The sequence below is a fragment of the Scomber japonicus genome, chromosome 10, assembly GCF_027409825.1.
Source record: "Scomber japonicus isolate fScoJap1 chromosome 10, fScoJap1.pri, whole genome shotgun sequence".
Classification (NCBI taxonomy): Eukaryota; Metazoa; Chordata; class Actinopteri; order Scombriformes; family Scombridae; genus Scomber; species Scomber japonicus.
The window spans coordinates 2,421,401-2,446,702 of NC_070587.1; the positions used below are offsets into that span (position 1 = coordinate 2,421,401).

General features: G+C 39.3%; 1 protein-coding gene across 1 annotated transcript in view; it reads right to left on the minus strand.

The window, feature by feature from the left end:
- syngap1b (synaptic Ras GTPase activating protein 1b) overlaps nucleotides 1–23,682 on the minus strand; it is a 100,837-nt gene extending 77,155 nt beyond the window's left edge. Inside the window, exons 1-2 of the mRNA XM_053327382.1 lie at nucleotides 23,650–23,682; nucleotides 5,307–5,412 (exon numbers count right to left, since the gene is read on the minus strand). Coding sequence (XP_053183357.1) covers nucleotides 5,307–5,412; nucleotides 23,650–23,667 — 124 coding nt within the window. The 5' untranslated portion in view covers nucleotides 23,668–23,682. The remainder of the gene's footprint in view (nucleotides 1–5,306; nucleotides 5,413–23,649) is intronic.
- Nucleotides 23,683–25,302: the final 1,620 nt, after the last annotated feature.

Genomic DNA, 25,302 nt, shown 5'->3' on the forward strand with positions numbered 1-25,302 from the left:
CAGGCAGCTCTGCAAAATGCGCCAAAATAACACTAGTTTAGTGTCGCATTATGGCCATTCTTGAGCTATAAAACTAAGCCAAAATGTTGCATTTTGGTGTATTTTGGCAAAACAATGAGCAGATTTAGGATATTCATGAAGTATTTTATCCAAACCCTATTCAGTGTGTTCACATGATGTGGTCGAACTCATTAGTCTTACTTCTGAGCAGAAAAGCAAAATTGTGTACACCCAGAAAATACTGTCAGCTTACAAGTACAATTTGGTAACTTTTTCTTCTCATTATCCCTCAGTGCAATCACTCAAAAACGGTGTCATAACTGCAGAAGTCATGTTTATTGTAAAGATGAAGAGAAAAGTTTGCCTTCAAACACAGAAACTTACAAATTCAGCAACCCGGGGAAGTCATCCATATCTTTTTGTCTTAATCTTCTTGAGCTGACTCACGATGCTTCTCTTAACATTAACAACAGTGGAAAAGTCTAACTTCTCTTTTGTGATTTTCTTTTTTTTACCATCTGTGATTTACTGTGTCATCTTTGTATTCTACTCTTTTTGGGGAAGGAATGCACAGCCTGCAGGCTTTATTGAGTGGGTGAGTGGAGTAGGATGGTGTCAGGACTGGAACTATGGAAAGGCCGGGTGGTATAGGTTCAAAATCTGGTATCCTTGCTGATGCGGTATTTTTTATATCTATATGTTGAAAAACGTTCGATGAGCAGACATTAAAAACAAAAAAAGATGCTGTGCAACCAAGAATGCTGCATCAGAGTCGAAATCCACTGTTAAGATACTGTGTGAAGGTCATACAATGAAAAGGGCAGCAGAACAATTGCTCAGCTAAGCCTGCTTTATCACAACTGTCTGCTAAGCTGGGATGGCAAAAGGAATAAGTGAGATGTACAAGGACAAACTGAGGAGAAGGCACTGTATGTTTAAACTGCTGTTGCTAAAAAACTATTCAACTGAAGTTCACAACCAATCAGCTTTCCGGCGATACCATTTATTTTTTTCTCTCCCTGTAGTGAAGTCATTCAGATAATAAGGGTTCTCTCAATAGCAGAGCAGCCGTGGATGAAGTCAATTTACAACTTGAACACAAAACATTAAAGGCCGAATTCATTAATGTGGATTATTATATTGCATTCTCAAGAGGTTAATGAGGGAGAAAGGGGGAGAAAAAGTGAATGTTTTCTTTCTGTTTGCCCAGTGTGGATCTAAGTCCAATAACACCACTTAAAATGAAGTATGAAGAATTGATAATTTCATAACACTAAGGAAATTAGCTGGAAATTAAACAAAGTGTCCTCCACTAGCTTACTGTCCTGCCTCTTATATTACAGTTCTGATGGCCATATAACCCATTAAGGGAAATTCTAACTCCAACTGAAGTGCTACCAAAAACTAAATGAAACACCTATTTTTGGTCTGACGTAATCACATGATACACTTGTTTTATAATAAATATATTCAGTAGTAATTTGCAACTATACATAAATCAAACAGAGGAGGAAAAAACATTTTTTTGTCTAGTTAAAGAAAGTTTTTCCTCCATCACAATCATGACATGTTAACTAAGCCCCACATTTGCATAAAATGCTTGTGCTGCACTATAATTATCCTGCAAAATTAATGTCTTCATTATACGTTAATTACCTCCTCAACTTTAAAATGCTTTCTGGCACATTAAAGGTCCACGGAAATTAACAAAAAAGGAAAATGAAAACATCTGCATTACTTAATCTGTTGTAACAGCGGTAGATGTATCAGAAAACCTATTGAAGCATTGTGTGTTTGACTAATCGCAGATCGAGTGTACGGCCCAATATCTTCCATCCGAGTGTGTCACTACATCAGGCATCCAGCTGGGATTGTTGTCAAATGTCTCCATTCATCACTATCATGTGAAAAATGCAGGCTTTTACCCCAGTGCTGAATAATGAATCACGGTTGACGTAGCAGTGTTGTCACAAACACATGGATGGGATTTTGGCAGCTGCAGCAGCTGCAGCATCTCCAGTTTAATCTTCACTCAGCAGATGGAAATATTCTGAACTGTCTGTCTGTCCCTGACTACACTGACGATTGCTTTTTCAATTTTGTGAAAGACGCATTTCACTCATCATTTTGGAGGGGAATAAATGCTCCCAAATGTTTCTGAAATGTGCTAAATCTAACCCTTTGTTACGAGGTACGTATACAGCATCTTAAAATGCATGAATTATCTTTAAGGACAGATTTTTAAAAAACAGCATGACCCTCACACTATCCCTTCAAACTCACCTGACCTTGGTATTGTTTGGGTCCTGCTTACACCCCCTTAACTGATATTAATAGCAAATATGGTCCTGTGTTGGTCAGTGGGGAGAAGATAGCTCTAAGACTAATTATCATCGCTGACATTATTCAGATTTATTTATTTCAAAAAAAAGGTCACCCATGATGGCAATGTACAGAATTTTGTTATTGTAGGGTTTCTCTAGACTGTCAGAGGCTACACCTGAAATGCTGCTCTTATAGATGATACAATATTACTGCTACAATTGATATGGATAATTGATGATACTGTAATGTATGTATGCACTGTTAGATTAATTAAAGGGTTGGGAGGGAGTTGCTGCCCCATTCGGAGAAGTTTAAGTATCTCTGGGTCTTATTCAAGAATGAGGGTGTGAGATTGATAGGTGGAGTGGTGCGGCATCAGAAGTTAGATTGGACCGCTCTGTTGAAGAAAGAGCTGAGCCTGAAGGCGAAGCTCCCAATTTACCAGTAAATCCACTTTCCAACCCTCACCTATGGTCACGAGCTTTGGGTAGTGACTGAAAGAATGAAGTTGTGGGCCGAACGAGTTTCCTTCAGAGAGTGTCTGAGTTCAGACTTAGATACCGGGTCAGGAGTTCAGATATCCAGGGGAGAATAAGAGGAGAGACGCTGCTCCTCTGCACTGAAAGAAGCCACTTGAGATGGTTTGGGCACCTGGTCAGGATCCTCCTGGACACCTCTCTTTAGAGGTGTTACAGGCTTGTCCAGCATGGGCGGAGACCCCGGGGTAGATCCAGAACACGCTGGAGGTATTATATATCTCACCTGGCCTGGGAATGCCTTGGGATCCCCCAGGAGGAGCTGATAAGCATTGCTGGGGAAAGGGGTGTCTGGGTTTCATTGCTCAGCCTAACGCCACCACGACCAGGCCTCGGATGGATGGATGGATGGATGGATGGATGCTAGATTAATATAATTAGTGTTGAGAGGTTATATATTCATTAAAATTCAACTTTTGGGTGTGAACATGCTGATCTACATATCGCAGACTGAACTTTACCCTTGCACAAGTCATAGAGATTGTGAATTTTACTTAGAGTATTAATTGATTGAATGATTGCATCATTAAATATCAAAAATAAGTTTGATGATGTACACATTTTCTTTTCCTAGAGAGCTTCACACTCATACAGGAAACTGCCCACTAAAACTCTGATCTGTTGGCCACTGAGGAGCACCAGTGTGGAATCCACCTTCTATCAGATTAACACATAAAATCTGTGACAATTACACTTGGAAATAAACACAATATACAATGTATTTTCAAACAGTGACTCCTTAAACAACCCACCAGATCAAGGCAGATGGCCGCCCACCTAGAGCCTGGTTCTGCTCAAGGTTTCCATCCTTTTAAAGGGGAGTTTTTCCTCGCTGCTGTCACCAAGTGCTGCTCATGGGGGAATGTTGGGTAGATTAAAGAGCACACATGCCCTGAGATAACTTCTGTTATGATTTGGAGCTATATAAATAAAATTGCCTTGACTTAAGTTGACTTCCTCAGCTTAGAGAGTTTATAGAGGAGGCCATGTGGCTCCCTGTAGACTTACTGTGGCCTTAGACAACCTCCATTTGCTTTCTTGTTGATCTGGTAATTACTAATTGCCTGGGGTCCATTAAGCTCTTTTGGCTCTTTTGGCTCTTTGGGCGTGGGCACTACAGATGGTCCATAATAATGTCAGTGCATTACGGCCTGCAGTGTAGCATACCGACATATGAGAATGTGTTTACAATACGCGTACACATGGGCAATATGAACTGGCATCGCTATGTCAGCATATGTCAAAATGTGGCATGACCATGTCAACTGATGTGTCACTGCTTGACTGCTTTGAGGTCAGACAGCCAGCCATCATGAAAACTGAGGGAAATATTTATCCAGTTGAATCAGCACAACTGTTTGGGAGCAAAGAGGCGGCAGCAGCGGTAGAATCATAGACGGAGGGCGACACAAGGGAGGCCCTTAAAATAGCTGAGTGAGACGGAGAGGTGGAGGGTGAAGAAAGAAGAAGAAACTGAGCGGGACATTTGTAGAGGGCCCAGAGAGACTGAGTCAGGCAAAAACAAACAGAGGCAGAAGTCAGCTATCAGATGGTCAGTTTCACAAAGCCCAAGGAGAGATTGAGAAGACAATACAGAGAGATAAAGCTTTTAAAATCCAAGTAAAAACTTACCTATACAAACTGGCCTTCAGTTGACTACCTATATATGTTTATTGCACTTTTTAATGTCTAATTCTTAATGTATTCTCATATTTTACTCTCTTATTTAATTTATTCATGTTTTTCTTATGTGTACAACACCTTGAGTTACAACCACTATAAAAAGTGCTATACAAATAAACTTCAAAGTAAAAGCAGAGAGAGTGATAGATGACATGGTTAAAAGCACAAAGAAAGAGAAGAAGAAATAATAAGAAAAAATGTAAGCAAAAATATAATAAGAACTTAAACATCTAGATATATTGAGGAAGAAATAAAGACCTATCAACAGAAAAGACAGAAAGAGACAAAAACTCTAAAAATGATGTTAATGATTATCAAGTTATCAGTACATGAATTTCATTCCAAAGCAAGATAACGGATGAATCACCAGGCCTGACAAAACAATAGCTAGTCGGATTCTGGTAGGCAGAAAACAGCTGCCTAAAGCCCTGATCAGATGGGATACTTTTATCTCTGCTGTCACAGCACTAGTAACGGAGAGAGTAATGGCTCAAAGGATGCAAAGAGCTTTACATCATTGTCGTTGCTATGCAACTATCCTATTATTATAGGCAAGTTAACCTAAAGTGATGCAGGTGATAATGTTTGTGTAAATCATAATGAACAAGAGGAAGAGAAGCTGAATTACAGTTGAGAAGAATCGGTGGCATTGTCATAATATGTTCCACAGAGTCAGGCACATACTGAGAGGGTATGTACAAAAATATAAAGACCCTGATTAAGATTTCGATCAGAATATGATTTAAAAGTTTGTCAGCTCACCCATCTCGGGATGGTGCCTTCCCTCAACAGGAACGCTGACTGTCCGCCGCAGTAGCTTGTTCCTGTGAGACTCTGAGCGCCTCTCGCGCATCAGCAAAGGGTGTACCTGCACGGAGAGAGCACAAGGTCAAAACACAACCGTACACTCCTGAAGAGCTGCAGCCTGAAGTACTGTATAGAATATCAATACACAAGTGCACCCTTTATGCATCTCTTTGTTGCATGTGATAAACCATTCTGTTCACATTGAGCTTTAAAAATAACTGCAATACAATTAGAGTGGTAGAGGACAGCTTTGGCAAAAATTATTAGATGCTAATTGTTGACAGGAAACTTGATCTGATAATTATTAAAATGATTAGTAGAGTAAACACATTACAAAACACATGAAATATAGATGTATGATAAGGTTTCCAAAATGATGAATAAACAGATCTGTGAAAGCAACTTTAAACAGCAATGAAACACAAAATTCATCTGAAGATAATGAACATAAAATTAGATTCAATCCACATGCCACCAGTTACGTTGTGTTTTTCAAAAGTCTTAGTACAACGTTATCATTCAGCAAAAGTAAAAGTTGGGAGAACAGCTTATCTACAAAAAGGCAAAAGCTTAAATGCTTTTTTAAAGATCATCCACCACAGCATGATACATTATGTCTGATGTGGAAGAACTAAAGATTGAAAGCTAAAAAAGAAAACTAGAAGTATATAGGAAAAATAAACCACACTTCACAGCTCAACCACATTTGGCCCCATAGTCCCTGAATTCATAAAAGTGAGACTTGAGGGAAAATAAATGGGGGAATGTGCTGCACTAATCAGAAACACTAGTCCTTTTGAAACATCAGTTACACTCAGAAAATGCAGCATTCAGTACGAAATACAGATCTATAAAACTCAACTCAATTGCTATGTCTGTTGCTGGAATTGGGCTATAGTATGCCAAAAAAATATACACACACAAAAAAAGTGATGTGATCATTTCAAAATATCATATGGTGATGCATAGATATTGACATTTGTAAATATCTCACTACTTCCTGCATATTTAGAGCAACTTCTAATCAAGAATAAATAAACCCTGGATCAAATGTGACAAACCCAGACAGAATTATCACCCATATCTGCAGTCATGCTCGGCTCACTACAGCTTTTTAGCCTCTTTCAGCTCATTGTTCTGGTGTTATGGCTTGCCAGTTTTGTTTCAATCAATCCCATTTTCGACTGCAGTAAATTTCCTCAGGAACAGGAGAAGACAAGAAGAGTTAATAACGGACTTAAATGTGAACACAAACAAGACATTATTAAGGTGTTGTGTGCTGATAGCTTGTTTGTTATAGTGTGCACTCAAGCAACCAAAGAAATAACCCATTATTGTACCTATAACAAACGCTGAATGATGAATTTACAGCTGTAATTTCAAACATAGATATAGGTATAGTCCTATATAGACATATGTTTGTGGTTTTATGTTAGCTATGAAGTCAGATATCAATACCAAACATGGTCAGAGTTCCAAAATTTGAGGTTAATTCATGTAGAATACTCCCTGCAAGTCAAAAGCCAGGGCTTCAACCTGCCCTGAATGTTTATTTCTACCTTTCCAACAAGCTGATCGTTACGAATGGCCGTACATGACCATCTATTCTGCAGCCTTGGTTCCTAAGATTGTTTCTAAGGTTGTTCCAAGCATTGTTGTGTTATCCTCTCTCCTATTTCAGATTTGATTTTGGCTCAAACATGTACAAATGTATATGAGATTACATTTCAAGTAAATCCTACTACTAGTTTGATGATGTAACCTCCAGACCAAGCGGAAGTCTGCCGAGGGGCAGCGTGGGCTGCTCAGGAGGAGGGCCTTAAAGAGACAGGAACTAAAACAGCCTGTATGACACAGAGGCTGAACTGAGGAGCCAAGCCATTATAAGATTAATAAGGAGGATTTCAGTAGAGTCCCTGACTAAATATATAGAACTGTAAATGTGAATAATATGTACCCTTTTAAAAATGAACTACAGCCACTGTCCTCTGTGTATCCTTACTGACATAAGTCAAGGAGTCTCTGGAAATGATAACAGCCTTCCTTGTTTGTTCTGCTACAATACCGCTGTGCTTTTGACTGTGTCCTTTTGAAACTAGTGCCTAACAGGAATGCAACGGCGGGACATAAAAGAGCTGGTGTGAACACAGAGAGCTAGTGTCAGAAGGTGGTACTAACTGCAGAGAGCAGTGCAGGATAGTGCAGCCTAGGGGGGTTTTGGAGAAAAGCCAACAACAGTGAAGGACACTAGCAGGTCACACTGAGCCATATGTCCCACAAGACAGCCGTGTGCCACTCACTCTGAAGGAGCCCTGTTAAGATGAAAGAATGAAAGAGTGAGTGTGAGTGTGTGTGTGTGTGTGTGTGTGTGTGTGCATGTTTGTTTGTATGCTTTTAAGTTATTTATGTTTTTTCTGCATCTATAAGCGTGCACAAAAACGACTATTTGGTATAATTGCAGATGTGTGTCCATCAAAGCAAGGGCACATAAAACTTTAATGCAGACACTGCTCCACTTCAAGCTGCTAATATTCGCCACTACCACACTACAGCTGTAGCACATCGGACACAGGAACACACATACACACATACACACACAGACATAAATGCACATCTCTACTGCGATAATTTAATTAGACCAACCGAGCAGAGGATGCTTCACATCACAGCATCAAAATCTTGTTTATATGAGTCTCTTTATCCAACTTAATCACAGACGAGCATCATAAATCAACTGCATATATGATTACTCTATGTGGCTGCTTGCGCAATCAAAGTGCACAAAACTACACTGTAATGCAGTTCTTTCTTGGTACCAACATATTGCTTGTTATGATGAAATTACAGCACAACCATCCTCCTGAAAAATATATTACAGAGCATCCATTCTTTATGAGTCCAGCGTGAGAATTCAGAGAGCATGTATGTTCATTTACTCAGAAATTTACTGTGGGACACACTTAGGGAACCAATTTCCAGATCTACAGAGTGCCCCAAATATGACTGCCTTTAAGGGCATGTTTTAAACCCTTTTATTCTCTGCTGCCTTCTAATGTTGTGTGCATTGCCTGTATTCACTCATTTTATCTTCCACGTGATTGCCTCCTATATTGTACACATTTTCTTTTACATGCTATTTCTTCACAAAAGTCTTTTTTATTTTATTTTAAATGCATATAAAGCACTTTGAAATTGCTTGAAATTTGAAAGTGTCTGAACTCAAGTCGTGTCTTAAGTTCCCCTTTATTCAAGTTATTGCACGCTTAGAGGTTTTGTCATTTTTTAGGGCTTTTCTTTTGTCGCACTAGCTTTCTTTCACTCCATCAGTACCGGTCCAGCATTTTGGTCCAGAGAAAATATCTCAAGTTACTGTATGGCTTTCCATTAAATAAGCGTTAACACAAGAGAGAATCCACTTGATCGATGGGTAAAAATCAATGCAGGATAAATACCTACAACTAATGACCAAAATCTTGCTTATTTCCTATAACCACCATTTGGATACAGTAAGCATTATTGATTATTTAATAAGAATTAGAAGTGGGCAACATGGATAAAATCCTATATCACAGTTTTCAATATCCCATATTATCCCAAGAGATATCATATTAATAGCTACCAGGGTAAAACGATATGGCAAATTGACATGGTCTCACAATATTTATATCACCATACTGCCAAGCCCTAGTAAGAATATCCCTCTTACCAGGGTGACATTATTAGACAAGAAAGAAAACTATGCACTCAGCTTCCATCTAAATCCAAGTCTTCTTCGTGCATTCTGCTTCAATTTGAAACCAAGTCTTGTCAGTACACACAGCTTTTCTCTAACCCTCTTTTAATTCTCCGTGCCAGATTAATGTAGGAAACGGCAGCAGAGAGTGGCCGAGCACTCTGTTGGACTAATTGAATATGTTTTAGTGGCAATGAGTAACAGTAAACCTGAATTAACCTCACATTCTACCGACTCTTCATTGATCAGGAACACTAATAAAGCCACAGTTTCTTACTGTAGCTTTACTGCGACCATGTTGCTTGATAGTGTTTCTAAATATACATAATAGACAAAGTGGTTTCATAATGGCTCACTGAGCACTGTGCCAGCCCTGAGTCCATGACAGAGAAATCATGAGGAGAGTACGGAGGAGTTGCAAACTAAGATGCCAGGTAATCACGCTGAATGGTTTTGCGGCTATTGAAGGGATTGTGGTGATTTTCAGCAGGGTTAAAGTGATGCTTCTCTCTGTCCAGATTTTCAGCTGTTGCCATGGAATCCAGAGGAGACAAATGGGCTGCGTTTACTTTTATCTACACTATGAGTTGTGAGAAGGTTACAAAATACATGTTTGGTAAGCCAAGGCATACGTTTGTGCCTTTTCCGTATAGATCAACACCTTGAGCCCTTTCTCTTTACATACCAGAATCTAAATACAAACATGTAATCTCACACAATTAGCTGCACACAAATTGCTAGAATGATCCATGAGCTAAGTTAAATCCATGCCTGTTAAGAAGTTACATTTTTGACCAGCCATCTTGATGTCAACACTACCCAATTAAAAGGAGCTAAAAATGGTAATTTTCCTCAATCACATCTGCTTGAACAGGAACAAGCCCACTCATTCTCTCCCCTACTGCCGCCCTGCTCAGTGCAATTCATCACTGACAACTTGACTCATGGAAAAGACCCAGAATACCTTTCTACCCGACCCTGACACATCAGCCCACCAATAAGCATCCCACCCCTGCTTCCAGGTGGGGGGTGGGGGTGGGGGAGAGGGGACACACACACCTGAAGACTATTTTTATTCTTGTATGTGGCAGAATTTTATTGGTCAGATGTGGCAGAGTTTGGAGCTGAAGACATAATACTGGCTCTCCGGGGGTTGCCATGAGTGGGCACAGAAAGCTGGCAGGCTTGCACTCAGTGTCAACAAAGAACAGAGAGGCAGCATCAGGCTAGCACACTGACTTTTCACCAGATGAAATATTACACTCACACCTTAAAACACAAATCTACTGAAACTATTTAACTTAAAACACAATATGCCACTGCTAAAATAAATCTTTAAAGACCTGGTATGGTGTTATCTACCAACTGCATTGTTTATAACATCCCACTAGAACGAATAAACCATATTACTAACAATTCTTAAAGCTAGGGCACACTTGAAATGAACTGTAGATTTTACCTGTTCCACTGCCAAACTTGTAAGTGGAGCAAAAAGTCTGCTGTGATGAATACATGAGATACAATAACTGGTACAACAGGAATAACTACAGACGCTTTTGGATATTGGATTTTCAAAGGCACGGTCTTTCACATGATGGAAAGTGATGGAAGTACCTCTGAGAAGGATGAAGTTCAAATCCTGCATACTTTCTTTCTCACCTCCATACACCTGTCAAGCATCTTTCTGAAATTCTGACATCAAAAAGGTGAGCTGGGGGTTGCAGCACTGTTCATGAAGTCTTTCATATTTAAAATCTTTTGAGCCTTACCCGGAGTGGGACTAACAATGTTAAGTTTATCTTGAAACTGGTGCTGGAGGAACGGCCAAGGGGTCATTAAAATTAAAATGGCTCTCTGTAAAAGCATGCATCTAATCAGCAAATCTCATGGCAATCTGCCCAGTAGATTTGAATAATTCTTGTGCCTGATGTTGGCACTAGAAGAAAGGTCACAGTGTTACTAGAGACACCTCTAGAAAACCATCTGGGAACCATTAATATACCATACAAATTTCGAAGAGATGCAGAAATATAACTTTAAAGATACCTTGAAAGGCACTAATGTGTTTAACAAAGTTCGATGGAAGGTCAGGGGTTTACAAAATAGGAATCATTACCTGAGAACCATAAATATCCCTACCAACCAGCATCTTGAGCAAATGCATCAAGTATTTCAAAGCACAATACCAATGACGGCCACTAGATGGCGGTTGCACAAAAAATCCCTGGCTTCAAATCACTCCTGTTCAAAAAGTGTCAACATTGCTCTGGAAAAACAAATACAATAACCTTTGTCATTCTAGTCTCAGTTGCTAAATATGAGCCCTCTAATAAGTTTGTTGGTGGTCATCTTAGAAATCATAACTCTATTAATTTGATTTTTTAAATAAGATGAGGTGACTTTAATGTCTGCTGTGTGGTCGTTGATTGACAGCTGAGAATGACAGATGGCTCACCTGCTGCTTTCCAGGACTCATACTGAGTGGGACTACTTATTTCATAATGTTGCTTGATTATGATAACACTCAAAGACATTTAACCAAGGACATCAACATCATTCATTAAACACGTACATTCACACTGTGCCAAATCTGCCAAAAGATGTTTGAAATGAATATGAGTGTTGCAAGTTACTCCAATTTTCCAACCTTGGTGCTAACCTTATGTTCTTCAAAGACCAAACAATCCCAGGATCCAGTGTAGTGTGAAAATGATATATTGAGAAGACATGAGATACATGTAGGAAGTTTGCCCAGTAGTGCTTTGTAGATAACCACAATGTTGTTCCCTTCTCAGTGCCAATGATTGCCAACACACTTTCTCATAAAATATACAATGATGCATTCGAAAGCTATCTCTAGTTATGAATCTGAGAGCTGATATACTGAAATTAGAGATTTAAGTGTAGCAGCAGGAATGTGCAAATAAATTGTATCACCATGGTCCAAAACATAAAAAGGTTGTCTTATTTCTGCAATTAATGTCAGTTTTGCTTTCAGTGATTTAGTTAGTTCATTAATTAAATATGCTTTTTGAAGCACAGCTCATCATTTAACCAGAAACCAAGTTATTTATAAGAGGATACTCTTTCAATTAGTGTCCAAGTGTTAATATTTACGTCAACGAGTACAGTTTGCTCGAAAACACACAAGTCAAAATAAATATTTTGAAAAGCTTGAGCAGCAGAGGGCGCTGTGGTAAAGAGAACAGCGTCATCTGCAAACACATTAATTGTAATTGTACTGTTCCTAAGGTTTTACATTACTATGCCCAGGTATAAATTGATTGATCAAATTTTAAAGAGTTGAGATCAAAATGTTGTCACCTGACCATTTACTAATTTCTCTAGCACTTTAGCTAGACATGAAAGTTTAGAACTTGTTCAATAGTGAACTCATTATGCTGACTCCCTTAATGCACAAGTAATACATAGGCTATTTTCCAAGGGATGCATTCTGCTTCAACAGTCAAATTAAAAATGTAAGACAAGCATTCAACTAAATATGGAGCTGCTAATAATAGAAGCCTTGGCTCTAGTTGGTCAGTCCCAGTGGCCTTTTTAGGATCGATTGAACAAAGAGCATTCATCATTATAATATTAGTAAATGGCGTCAATGAAAAGGTCTGAGTACTCAAACAACCTTCCCAACGAGATGCACTATGATCTGAGACTGTTTGAGGAAATCTGTTATTTTCAAGAACCTTGTCAAATTTAATTAGTTAAGTTAGTTATTTGTGAAGATAATGTCTGATAAAGTGGCTTTTCCTACAGTTTTTGGGTCTGGCTTTTTATGGGAGGTTTATTTCATTGTAGATATTTTTTAAATTATCATCAGCGTAAGTTAACCAGTTGATGTTCATCAGAGGCTCTTCTGTAAAATGCAGTGAATTTGTCCACGAACGGTCCCGACTGCAGCAGTAGCCTTTAAGCCAAATGTGCAGCTGCCAATTAAGCTCACTAAATTTTTCTTTTCATTGCCATAACAATGGGAGGGTATCCTGAGAATATGCACTGATTATCATTCAAGGCACTGTCAATGAGGCAGATAAAATCCTCCTTAAGAGATGATGGTGTCTTTTATGAGAGCACATAGATTGCAGGAGGTGAGGCACCTGTTGATTTGCACATGTCGGACCATGGATGATCCCGATAGGTGGACAGCTGGCTCGTCTAGCTCAGCAGGGAAATCATCATCATCATGTAAGGTGAGAATACTGAATTTGTTTTTCAGTGGGATGCTGCAGGTTGTGGGAGAGCGAGAGAGGGAAACTCTACGATCACATGGTCCAGGATTAAGGATGTAGCGGTGCAAAAATTAATAGAGACCTTGAGTTTAGCTTCAGTTCTGTCCCAAATGTCATTGTTGTGGACAGAGGCCCGAGCAGCAACTGCAACAGCTGGAGCTGTAGTGGTGACAGTGTGGACTGAGACCAGAGCAGAGGCCCAAGCAGCAACAGGTGGACCTGCAACGGTGACAGTGGTCCCAGCAGCAACAGTGGGTGAAATCAAAGCAAGGCAGTGAACAGTAGAGTCAATTTCTCCTGGAGATGTGGTGTTAACCTGTGCAGAACCAAGAATGATGGTATCAATCAGTTCCTCTGCGTCCTAGTTTTGATATATTGTGGATATCCTCCCTTGCAATTCCGTAACCTGTTGACTCTGATGGAAACAATCCTCGCAACCAGATGAAGAGGTGAGTGGAACCATGATATTTTGGTGTTGAAGTGGTGAAGACATGGGTCCAACATGTGGACCCACTGCAGAGACTAACGTTAGGTCTTAGTTGATTAGAAAGCGTTTTGATGAAGAGCTGCTGCAGAGCCCTTGGCACAGACTCATGAAAACAAATTAAAATCCAAATCCAAAATTGTACTTTACAGTAAGTGTATGTGGATGCGCAGCGATTGACGTTTGATCAGAAAAGTAAAGAGTAATAAATGTGTGAATAAAGAATAAAGCACCTTTTTTTCTTTTTTTCTCTTTCTTTTTTTTGTGAGTTTTCAAAAAATCCCCTGGTCCAAGAAACTGGTTCAAAACTGCATGAAAAGTAAGTTTTCTCGCAGGGCTTCTAGCGGGTACACACAGATGCCAATGCATGCGTAGTTAATGCTCTGGCGCGAATGACATCTCAACAAGATGAGCGTGTCCACCCAAAATTTCTTACATTATAATTTTAAATAAGTCCTGTAATGAATCAAACACAAATGTAAGAATATTTTAATATTTCATTTAGGGTGCTGGGCCATGTTTGGGGACTGTTGTGGTGCAGCAATCAATTTCATCTAATTTGAAGTGTAAATTGTATGCCTGATGGATTTAAGCATCCGTGACGACTATTGTAATGGGCAGAATTGAAATCGATCCCCACCCCTCTCTTTTTTCTTTTTTTTAAGAATTTTAACAATGAGACAATTAAAAATGAACATGTTCATTAAATTTCAATCAGAAAGTGCAATCACCGCACCACAAACCAGACAACTGACCTTGCATGGAGAAAAAGGCATGGATAAAAGGATGGTGGTATTGGCTTGAAGGAGGCAGACATGGTGGTACAGAAAGAAAGGAAGAAGGGAGAAGGAGGGAAGGGACTGCCATTGATCTGAAGAGGGAGGAGGGTGTTTTTGTTCAGCTTGGCAGGTTGAGTTGAGAAATGCTGCAGGCTGGTTAGCCCATATGTCACTACTGCTTCCTCAGGCCCAGCTGTGAGGAGCAGGGGAATACGGTGGGATGCTGTGTATAGTTGTGTGGATGTGAAAAGACAAGAGAGAGAGAGAGCGTGAGAGAGAGAGAGATTACATGTCTCTGTGAGAAAGGTAGAAAAGTGTGGGAGTTTGTATGTGTGTGTGAGACTGCAAGAAATAGAGTGTGTAATGTGCGAAAACTGTGCAATCCATTATTTCTTAACAGGGCAGTAATCAAACACTGCTGGCTGTCTAACTCTGGCTCACACACAAAAAAAACACAAAAATTTGTCCACACACCTGCACAAACACCTACAGAAATAAATTTCACCTCAGCAGAAACACACACACACACACACACACACACACACACACACATCATGCATAATGATAGGCAGCTGAGTAGGCCAAAAGCACGATTTGTCCTTCAGGCATTAGTAACGTCCTTTCACAGACAGATGTTCCATCTCCTCCTGACCTCAGGCACTGGCTACAGTGTTCATAAAACACACACTGATCCGACTCGCAGAAATACATACTGTACATACACAAACAAACACACAGTGCACAGGCCAATAGGGCTGACATTTTGAGCATGTTTGGCCTTTCAGACACAGAATCAATGGATGATCATTTGCTATTACTTGAGATCATGATTTTAAAGGATACGGCTTGCAATTTTCTATATTTTTCTTCTTATTAACAAATCTCATGTGGAGAACCAAACCAACAATAATGAATGAACTTCCAAGGATTTTGTGTGTATTCAAAGTCTGACTGCACATGTGCGTGAACATGGTTCTGTTTAAAAAGCTTAACAGACTTGTGAAGTTAATACTTGTGCTAAATATCGCAACCTCTTGGCTTTGTAATATTCTACATTATGAATTGCAAAGCACTGTAAACAGAAATCTGATCCCACGTATGCACATTGGCATGTGCCTTACACAGAACTACTCTCTGGAGACTGAAAATATGATTGCAGTCTTTGGAGCAACACATACTACTATGCCCATTATCTTTGTGATGAAGGAACTTGTCACCCAGTGCAACATGGCCAGGGCTCATTGACAATAGAGGTCTACGGCTACAGAGGAATAAGATATCAGACTTTGGATACACACACAATACTTGGTTTGGCTCTGCACATGAGATTTATTGGCAAGGAAAAAAAATCCCAAATTAATTGTTGTGGTATACAGTACTAAATATGTAGACTATACTATCGTGTATTGTGTTGGATATAGTGCAGTAAAATTTGACTTTATGTTACTTGCTCCTTGCATTTGACATTTATCCAGGAGCTGAAACTGTATCGTAACCCCAAAATAATTTTATCTTTTTCTTTTAACCCATAAAATACTGTATTGCCTTCAATTGATGTGAACACATAAGCATGATGAAAACATAACTGTAACCATAATAAAACACCATCATTTGATATAAGTAAGTAGGGACCTCGCATTACAAATTGTGGCCAGCTTGAAAGATGTGTCACAGTGAGGACTGAGAGGAAAATGACAGAAACAACTTCCTAGCTAGTCCCCTTACAAAGTAAAGTATATTTGCTTTTCTACTATTGTAAATTTGGTGAATAAGGCTATTATAATACTTTGGATGTAAATTAAAGTTGAAATGCTTCATTGCCTCCATTCGTAGATGTTAAGTTCATAGAAAAAGTTCAAATTACCACTAAGTGTCCACATCTCACAGAGACAGACCTGGCAAAGTACAATTCTTCTTAATAAAAATGATAAATGGCAGAGGATTGCTTTTAAGGTCATCGAGATCTGGCAGTTGCTCCTGGTAAGTTGGCAGGAGACAAATTAGGCCTAGTTTTCCTCTTCCCTCTAAGTGCCTCTAAGGTATTGAAAAAAAAAGGTACACTATCCACATGGAGAAGCGAATTAATCAAAATGCTGAGATAAAAGCCATTTAAACCTTGTATGTACAGGATGACCTTTTGAAAGATTATTTATTTCTGAGTGAGTGACAATTTGTATTTATATGACAGGTAATAGTTAGTCAAATACCAAGACTTTTTTTTTTTGTTCAGGTCAGCCATCTTGGTAAAACAATCAACCTTTACTTCTGAGTATCACTGCCCACCTACATTTATTACATAATTAATCCTTCTAACTCCCACACAAAAGCCACCTAAATGTGCTCTCCAGGGTCATGAGCAAACACACTATCCACCTCTGAGCCACTCTTCACGCACTGTGACAACAGTAGCTTCACAGGCTAAAGCCAAAGAGGTGCTGGGGCTTGTTTGCAGACCGGCTCATGAACTAATGCTTTCAAATTCAGTATCAAAGCTGCAAACGGGACTACCGACATAATAAGGAACACTTCTACCAAAAATAAGAAAATGTACTCAATCATTGTGGTTATGTCAAATGAAAGATACAACATCTACTTCTCTGTCTGTTATTTCCCAGCTCCTTATAACACTTGCAGGCTAAACAAGGCTGTGTGGCCTCTGTCAGTTTTTCTTGCATAACTCTTTCACAGTTGGGGGAACGCAGCCCGGACACATGACTTGGGGGGCAGGGCACTGGTGCGTGGCGATGGTGTATGAAACTCTGTCACCTCAGATTAATGTTAGATGAGAGGAGGAGGAAGAGGGGAGGATGGCAGGCAGCCATCACTGCCAGCACTCTCACTCCCCCTACAGCACAGAAAGAGGCAGAGCAGTATACTGAGAGATGGAGGAAAATGGGAGTTAGAGGAATGAAAACTCACAGATCAAGATCTCCAAGATTATCACAAAAAAACAAAGAAATTCATTACTTACTTTAATTATTGGCTGCATTTAATTTTGCAACCCAGATTTTCCCAAGTGATCCATATCTGGCTTACTTCATTAACAAAGTCCTAATTCTTAAACAACTGCAAATGTCTTTAAATGTGTTCAATATCACAATAAGTGGGATATTATTCATTATTATTACATTAGAGGTCCAAAATGAATCTATAATCAGTTATCAATCAGTCTATGAATCTGTTTAAAACACTCATGATGACTGGATTAACACACAGCTGCTCACACAATATCTTTTCTTTCGTGTTTCTGTTGCAACCACAAAGCTGAAACACATACAGCAAAAGAGGACTCACTGCAAAATGTAAATATGCAATTATGCAATCATATGAGAGCTACAATGATTCATCAATTAATTGATTAGTCAATCAGCAGTGAATGAATCAGCAACAATTATGATAATTAATTCATCATAAAGTTATTTTCTGATATTCTTACTTTTTTATGACATTAAAAGTCTGCTTTGGGAAGCTGTGACAGGCATTTTCTACTATTTGCTGACATTTTATAGACTATTATGATTTATCCAGAAAAGAATTGGTTCACTATTCAATAATACAAATAATCATTAATCTCAATCTTAATGGATATGTGCCTGGAGTGTACCATTTTGTTTTGCTGAGGGTGGTATTAAATAATAATGGAAACATATTGTGCATAATGCATAATCCCTGCAAAAGTAGCAACTTTCTGATGTACTTCCTGTTAGGACTGCAACAACAATGATAGTCTATGGTCATATTTGAGGCACTGGGTTATACTATGAACACTAAGTGACAGCGTTTGGTGCTTCAGGCTGCATGCTCACTTGCTATGTAGGTAATACAGCTCCATGTTTCTTGTTCAGACTCCATTGGAAATAATTTTCTATCGATCACACGCAGTAGCCCAAGGGAGACAGCAAAGAAGTCACATTCAGAAAAAATAAAAAATAGAAAAAGAGGGGCACTGTAATCATAAGCAGTGTGTTTTTATGTCTTTCTTTATGTCACAAGCATTTACAGCTGCACTGCAAAAGCGGGGCCAATCCTATAACAGCGAATGTCTGCCACTGACTGAGTGACGAAGTTACATCATTACTTGGCTGAAGCAAAGTATCCCAGAATCTATTTTGAACCAACTGGGAACTTGCGTGTTCATGGTAAATAAAATATAAGCAATAAAACAATACAATACATTTACAAATGTAAGCATTACACACATGACACACACTCCGTTGGGGTCATTTACTCTCAGCATTAATGATTAACTTGAAAGTTACTCCATTACAACTATTTTTCAGGTGGGTAAGTAAAATAATATATAATTCATATAAAAAATAGCATAAATATTAACTCAACCTGTCTTACAACAAGGTTGTGCAATGTATTTTATGTATTTTTAATGGTTTTCGTTATGTGTACAACACTTTGAGGTATAACCACTGTTTGAAAACTGCTATACAATTAAATAAACTTAAACTTGCATAAAAAAAAAATCTTATAAATGCTGACGATGTCGATGTTTGATGGTATCCAGGCAACGTACAAATTGAAAGCCCTCTATGTTGGGCAGGTTATGTCTATTAAGACCTCGACCTGGTCTTGTTTAAACTTTTAATGGTATTCTACCCTTACACTCAGTGTCTTGACATGCCACTCAGACAACACATCTTGTCAGTATTTCTATTATCCTTGGCAATTAAAGTAAGTCAAGGGTGTTGACATCTCAGCAAGGGTGTAATTCCATTCAAACCCTATGAAGTGCCTGCACTCCATCACGAGGAAACAATTCAATGAATTCAACACACCAGGCGTCAAGAGACACACGGGCAAACGATTAATACACATTTCCAAAGTGACACATTTTAGACACAGCAGAGCAGTCCTGTTCCCCCGTAGCGACACCTCAGCTCTCCAGGAGAACGTACCTCCTGCGTCTTACTGATGGCTGTCATTCACAAAACAAACAACAACAGAAAAACAGTGTGGCAACTGAAAAAGCACTACAAGGAGCACAGAGACAGGTGGCCTGTGGGAAAGCCAAAGACTCCTGCCAGTCACCCCAGAGAGAGAGAGAGAGAGAGAGAGAGAGAGAGAGAGAGAGAGAGAAAGAGGGAGAGATGGAAGGGGAGGGGAGGAAAGATGGAGAGCGAGAGAAAGTGTGGTAGCAACGAATATGGAGACAGAAGGAGGGGGGGAGGGAGAAAAGCAGAGAGTGAGAGATCGGGCAGAGTAGGAGGGGAGAGAGAGAGAAGATATGGAACCACAGAAGGATTAGATGAAGTAAGGAGAGAGATAGGAGGGGAACAGATGGAGAGAAGAGGAGAAAAGGTAAGAGTGATGGATCGATGGACGGCATAAAAATGAAAAGAATTGAGCTTGAAGGAGGTAGAGATACAAGAGAGAGCAGGGGATTGGACAGGTGATGTTAAACTGAGATGCTAAGCATATAAGCAAACAGAAAATGGTGAAAGCGGTGTATTAAAGATGGGCTGATATCAAAATGTGCAGGAAGCAGCAACACTGGTAAAGAAAGAAAAAAATAGCAAGGCCGTCCACTGATCTTCCATATCTCTGCTATGGAAACGTACAGTATGATTGCTTTTCTTGCCAAGCCACTGAAGCCATCTAAAACGAATGGAAATAAATTGAAGGGTGAGTGTGTGTGAATGTGTGTATGTGTGCCCAAAAGAGAGAGGAAGAGAGGGACACCGGCTCTGCATGAGGTGAGTGACAGGCATGAATATTTAACGCCTCTCGCCGTCGCCGAGGTGACGGCTATCAGCACGTCAGTCCAGCCTCCAATCCATTCACAGCTGCTGCCTTATTGGCACAATTAGACAGGGATAGGGCTCTGATTAATTGAACTGGGCTCTCCTTTCAGTCCCTCTAGAGCAGCGCAGGTCTCTTATCGGGATCACAGTGCGCTCTATTCCTCTGAGTGATGACAATTTGAAATACTATTGGCAGCCGTGCACTCACACTACAGTAAAAGTCGCCACCCGAACACTTTGACCGGCCACATGAAGATTCATTACTTTATCGACAACATAGCTGAACATAGGAATTCGCCTCAGTGCATGGCTTAAATCAAACACCATTCACAAATATATCCTGTAGAACTCACAAAGTACATTTATCATGACAAAAAGTCAGACAGATATCTATAAAATACAATAAAAGTAAGATAAAACCCAATAAACAGAGCACCAGTACAACTGTATTGTCATATATCAAGGTATGCAGCTTCTCAGATTAACTTCTCTGAACTTAAAGTGCTGACTTGTCTGAGTTGAAAGCTTTAAAGCAATTTAAAACTTATGTCAGCTACTGTGGTCTATAAACAGACTTGCTAATTAACCTATAGATTTTATGGTGGTGTTATAATTGTAATGGTGTAAATCCAATCTCAGCCAAAAACTGTGTTATTTATGTGTGAGAAATAGTTTTGTTGCAAAGCAGAGGTAGAAAAAGCTGGAGAACAGTACCCTCTCCTGGCCTGAAGAACAACAGGAGATTTTATTCACAATGAGCACTGCATAATCCGATTTTTATTTTTAAGTGATCTGAAAATCAACTGAGGGCAAAATTGAGGATGACAATTATATTCTGCTGGTTTAACAGCATGGCAGGACCAAGTTTTGCAATGGTTGATTAAACAAATAAACAGTCACCAAACACACAACCCTCAGCAGTAACATTTATAGATAGACCCACAACCTGTCTTTGACACTATCTAATGATAAGTTCAGCATTTGTATTTCTCTTATTGCAACAAATCACATGACATTAAAATACCAAGTCAATGATTTCATACTTCCGTACCCGTCTGTCTGTGCTTCCCAAGTGAAGATGTAAAAACTTAATTTCTTCTTTCTTTTATTAAAGTTGGGCACTATAGTTTTTATCAAATTTTACTGAAATGAGTAAATAGCAGATTTCTTGGGGACTATTTTAGCTTCAGACACAGATACAGATACATTTAGAGCTCAAATGAGCAGCAGGATGGTGTGAGTGGATTTATTCAAAATAAATAAACTACAGTACCCATGTTCATGGCAATAATGGCAGTTGGTACAACTGGCTCACTGATGTGTTTTGAAACATGACACAGAGGAATAATCTATATCAGGCTTTAGCTACACACAGGACACTTGTGCTGGTTTGGATTTTTCATGGGATTTGTTGAAAATAAGAAAAGTGTAGAATATCACCAGCCTTATTATTTAGTTTGCATTTAAAACTTTATAAATGGGCAAAACTCAGTTGCAATTTATCCACATTTTGCCTTGCATTTTCTATTCTAGTCAAGTAATGGCATCATCTACATGTAAGCTCTTGTCATTTCAGATCAGGCAGGTTGATAAAGTGAGAACCCCACCCTACCCCTCAAAACCAAATGGTCCGAAATATCTCCACATCACAGTTTTTTCTTTGAGGTTGCTGGTTACACAGTGATGATCCAGTTAAATAATGCAGACACTGGCCAAAAGTTATAGTCAGATTCCCACAGAATTAACAACTGCCCTTGAAACTGAACCCCTGAAAGCGAGCCTGAGGCGACAGCGATCCAAGGAAGCTCAAGCTTCTGAGATAAACTCTGGATACTTTCTCTGTCTGACCTCCTTTTTAACAGATATTAGATGAAAAGTAGGGTTCTTAAAGTAGCACAAAGACTGAGAGAAACTATCTGCTATCAGGCTGTCCTGAAAATGACATCAACCTATATTTTACCAAAGAAAGAGCTAGTCTGAGTGAAGCATTTAGTGGATTATTTCTCTCACAATGTATAATAATTAAGACAACTATTGCAGACGTATTGTAACATTTGAAACTACTGTTAAAATTTAAATTGGATGTGCTTATTAATTCAGTCTTTGAAATCATTTTTCTCTCTATAGGTTCTCCTTCTAAGAATTACACAACAAATTACTTTGGGCAAAAATGTAAAACTCAGGTAGATTACATATTAGCTATTTAGTTGTCTGACTGTGAATGTTTGGTATCATGTTCATTGTTAATTAAATACTGAAGAGATCAAATATTAATTAAAGCTTAACTAATCAATATTAGTATATGAACAATAGGTACACTACAGGCCCAGCAGTACACAGCAGACTGGCAAAGTTAGCAACGAGCTTGTGAGCACATTAACAGCCACATATTTCCCTCAGGAGTTGATGGAGGGGAGTGAATATTGAAATTATATTTGCCGGGTGACCTGACTCAAAATGAATGATGATGTTGCTTTGTATCTGCTGAATGTGCAAATAAGAAATTGTTTGCTAACATGCCAAGTTTATAAGACCATAGATACTCTGTCAATGTTACAGCTTATTACGCTGCCCTCAAGTGGCCAAAAGAATCAATTAAGTGATTTTATAGACTCAGAACTTAATGGCGCTCCAATCAACAAAGGGCATGCTTACTTCTACTTCAATTCATGTTTGAGCTTCACTGTGTGGCATGATGTATGTGCAGAGTTTGATATGTAAAGGCTGTTTTCACATTAATCTGCTGAAAGTGAAAAGTTACATTTATATTGAAAGCAGTTCAAAGTGATTTATGTGTTATATTTCATTTTACTATGCATATTACTTTGAAAATCATAGCATACTGCAATGAGAGTAAACTCTTCTGCAATGTGTAATGTGAATGTGCCATCAGTATGTTAAGTGGTATCTGTACTATAATTATGTACTATATAATATGGTAAACTGCATAATGAGAGGCCTAAATAAAAGGTATTTAATATATATTTTACGAGTAAACCCAGACAAAGAAGACACCTATAATACCACGCGCTCTCTCTCCATCCAGACCAGGAGGCCCAAGGATTCAAATGCACCTTCAGAAACCAACCCACTAAAAACTGCTGACTCTTAAATTTACCAGCTCACAGCTCCCTGGTAGTGACTGGTGTAAAGTCCTCTATCAGCGTAAAGGGTGGAAAACAAGGTTGCTGTTTTTTTATGTCTCACATGACTGACGTTTTTAAAGTTGTTAAAAGCAAATTTGGCTTCCGCCGCCTCTGTGTGAAAGCAGTATCTGTGCATTCCTGGTGTGTGAAGTACAATACCTCCTCCTGGTCCAACATGTAGAGTTGATTTCCGGTGCTCACGCGAAGACGGGGGTTCCAGTGGTCTCGGGGTGGAGGATCGTGTGAGGGGCGGTCGTAGATGGGGCGCTCGTGCGAGGGACGGTTGAAGGAGGGGCGGTCGAAGGAAGGACGGTCGTAGGAAGGGCGGTCGTAGGAAGGACGGTCGTAGGAAGGACGGTCGAAGGAGGGACGTTCGGGAACAGGGCGGTCGTAGGAGGGAGCGTGGAAGGAGTGGGCGTGAGAGCGATGATGGTGATGATGATAGGAGGGGGGGACGGCACACCTTGCATCTGGAGAGCAGAGCAGGAGGAGAGATGGGTTAGGGGGAAGGAGGGAAGGAAAGGAGAGAGAAGGAGGAAAGAGAAGGTCAGTTAGGATCATCGGTAGGAGGGCTGTGATGCTGTGACATATGTCTGTCCTCATAACATCAGTGTCAGTTGTCATTACAGTGTGTTTGATAGGTCTCCTTAATGAGGTCATCAGACATTAGTTATAATGAGACTTTGCAGGTCAAGGAGCAGAGAGTGGTAGAAACAGAACAGCATGAAATAAATAAAGCAACAAGCACCGATATTGATACAGGCTGACTGGTTTAAAGCAATAGCTTGATATTTTGGGAAATACGCTCATTTCCAAGAGTTAGATGAGAAGATTAATAATACTCATGTCTGTTTTAGCTGAAGCTACAGCCAGGAAATGGTTAGCTCAGCTTACCATAAACACTGACATTAAGGGGCTAGCCTTGCTAACATGAGCCACTGTGAAACCACACATTTTTGTTTTAATGTTGCTTTTTTTGACAAGGAAGTAATAAGCTTTAACTTTTTTACCTTTGAAAAGAGCACATTAGCTGTTTCCAGTCTTTATGCTTAGCTAAACTAACTGATCTCCTGACTATAACTTTGTATTTAATGGGTAGAAATTAGATTAGTGTGGAAGCGTCCTGGTGGTCCAGTGGTTAGAGCGCAGTCCATACTGTATAATCGCAGCATCTCGGGTTCGAATCCAGTAAGGGACCTATGCAGCAGGTCACCCCCCCCCCCTCTCTCTGATTCCTGTCACCCTCTCTGCCAGTTACTTACTAAAAATAATAGCATGAAAAGCCCAAAAATAAATCTTTGAAAGAAGGAAAAAAAAGAGAGAGATTGGTGTCACTATTACAAGACAGAAAGAAAACTATTCCTTTAAAAACAAAGTCAAATATCAATAAAATAATTAAACAATAATACAAATAGGCCTGGCAATGATTAAAAAAAATTGCTTGTTACACACACACACACACACACACACACACACAGCACAGATGAGAGGATCTTAATGCTCACAGAATATAACATTTCTACACAGCTGGTTAGGGAAAGCTCAAAAACAAAAAAAGCCATTGGTTGAAGCAGTTGAAGTAAAAAAAGACTTGACATGACTCAAGAATGGTTGATCTACAGCCATGCTCTTGTGCTACCCAAAGCCATTATGATATTTCCATCATTTATTTTTTATAATTCATTGGTCCAGAGATAATGTCTTTGTTTTTCTCCTGCTGCCATTGCCCTGACCTCAACCCATTCACCCAGATGGGACTAAAAGATAACACAAAAAGCAGCTCTTAAGATAAGAACTCCAGTCCTGAGACAA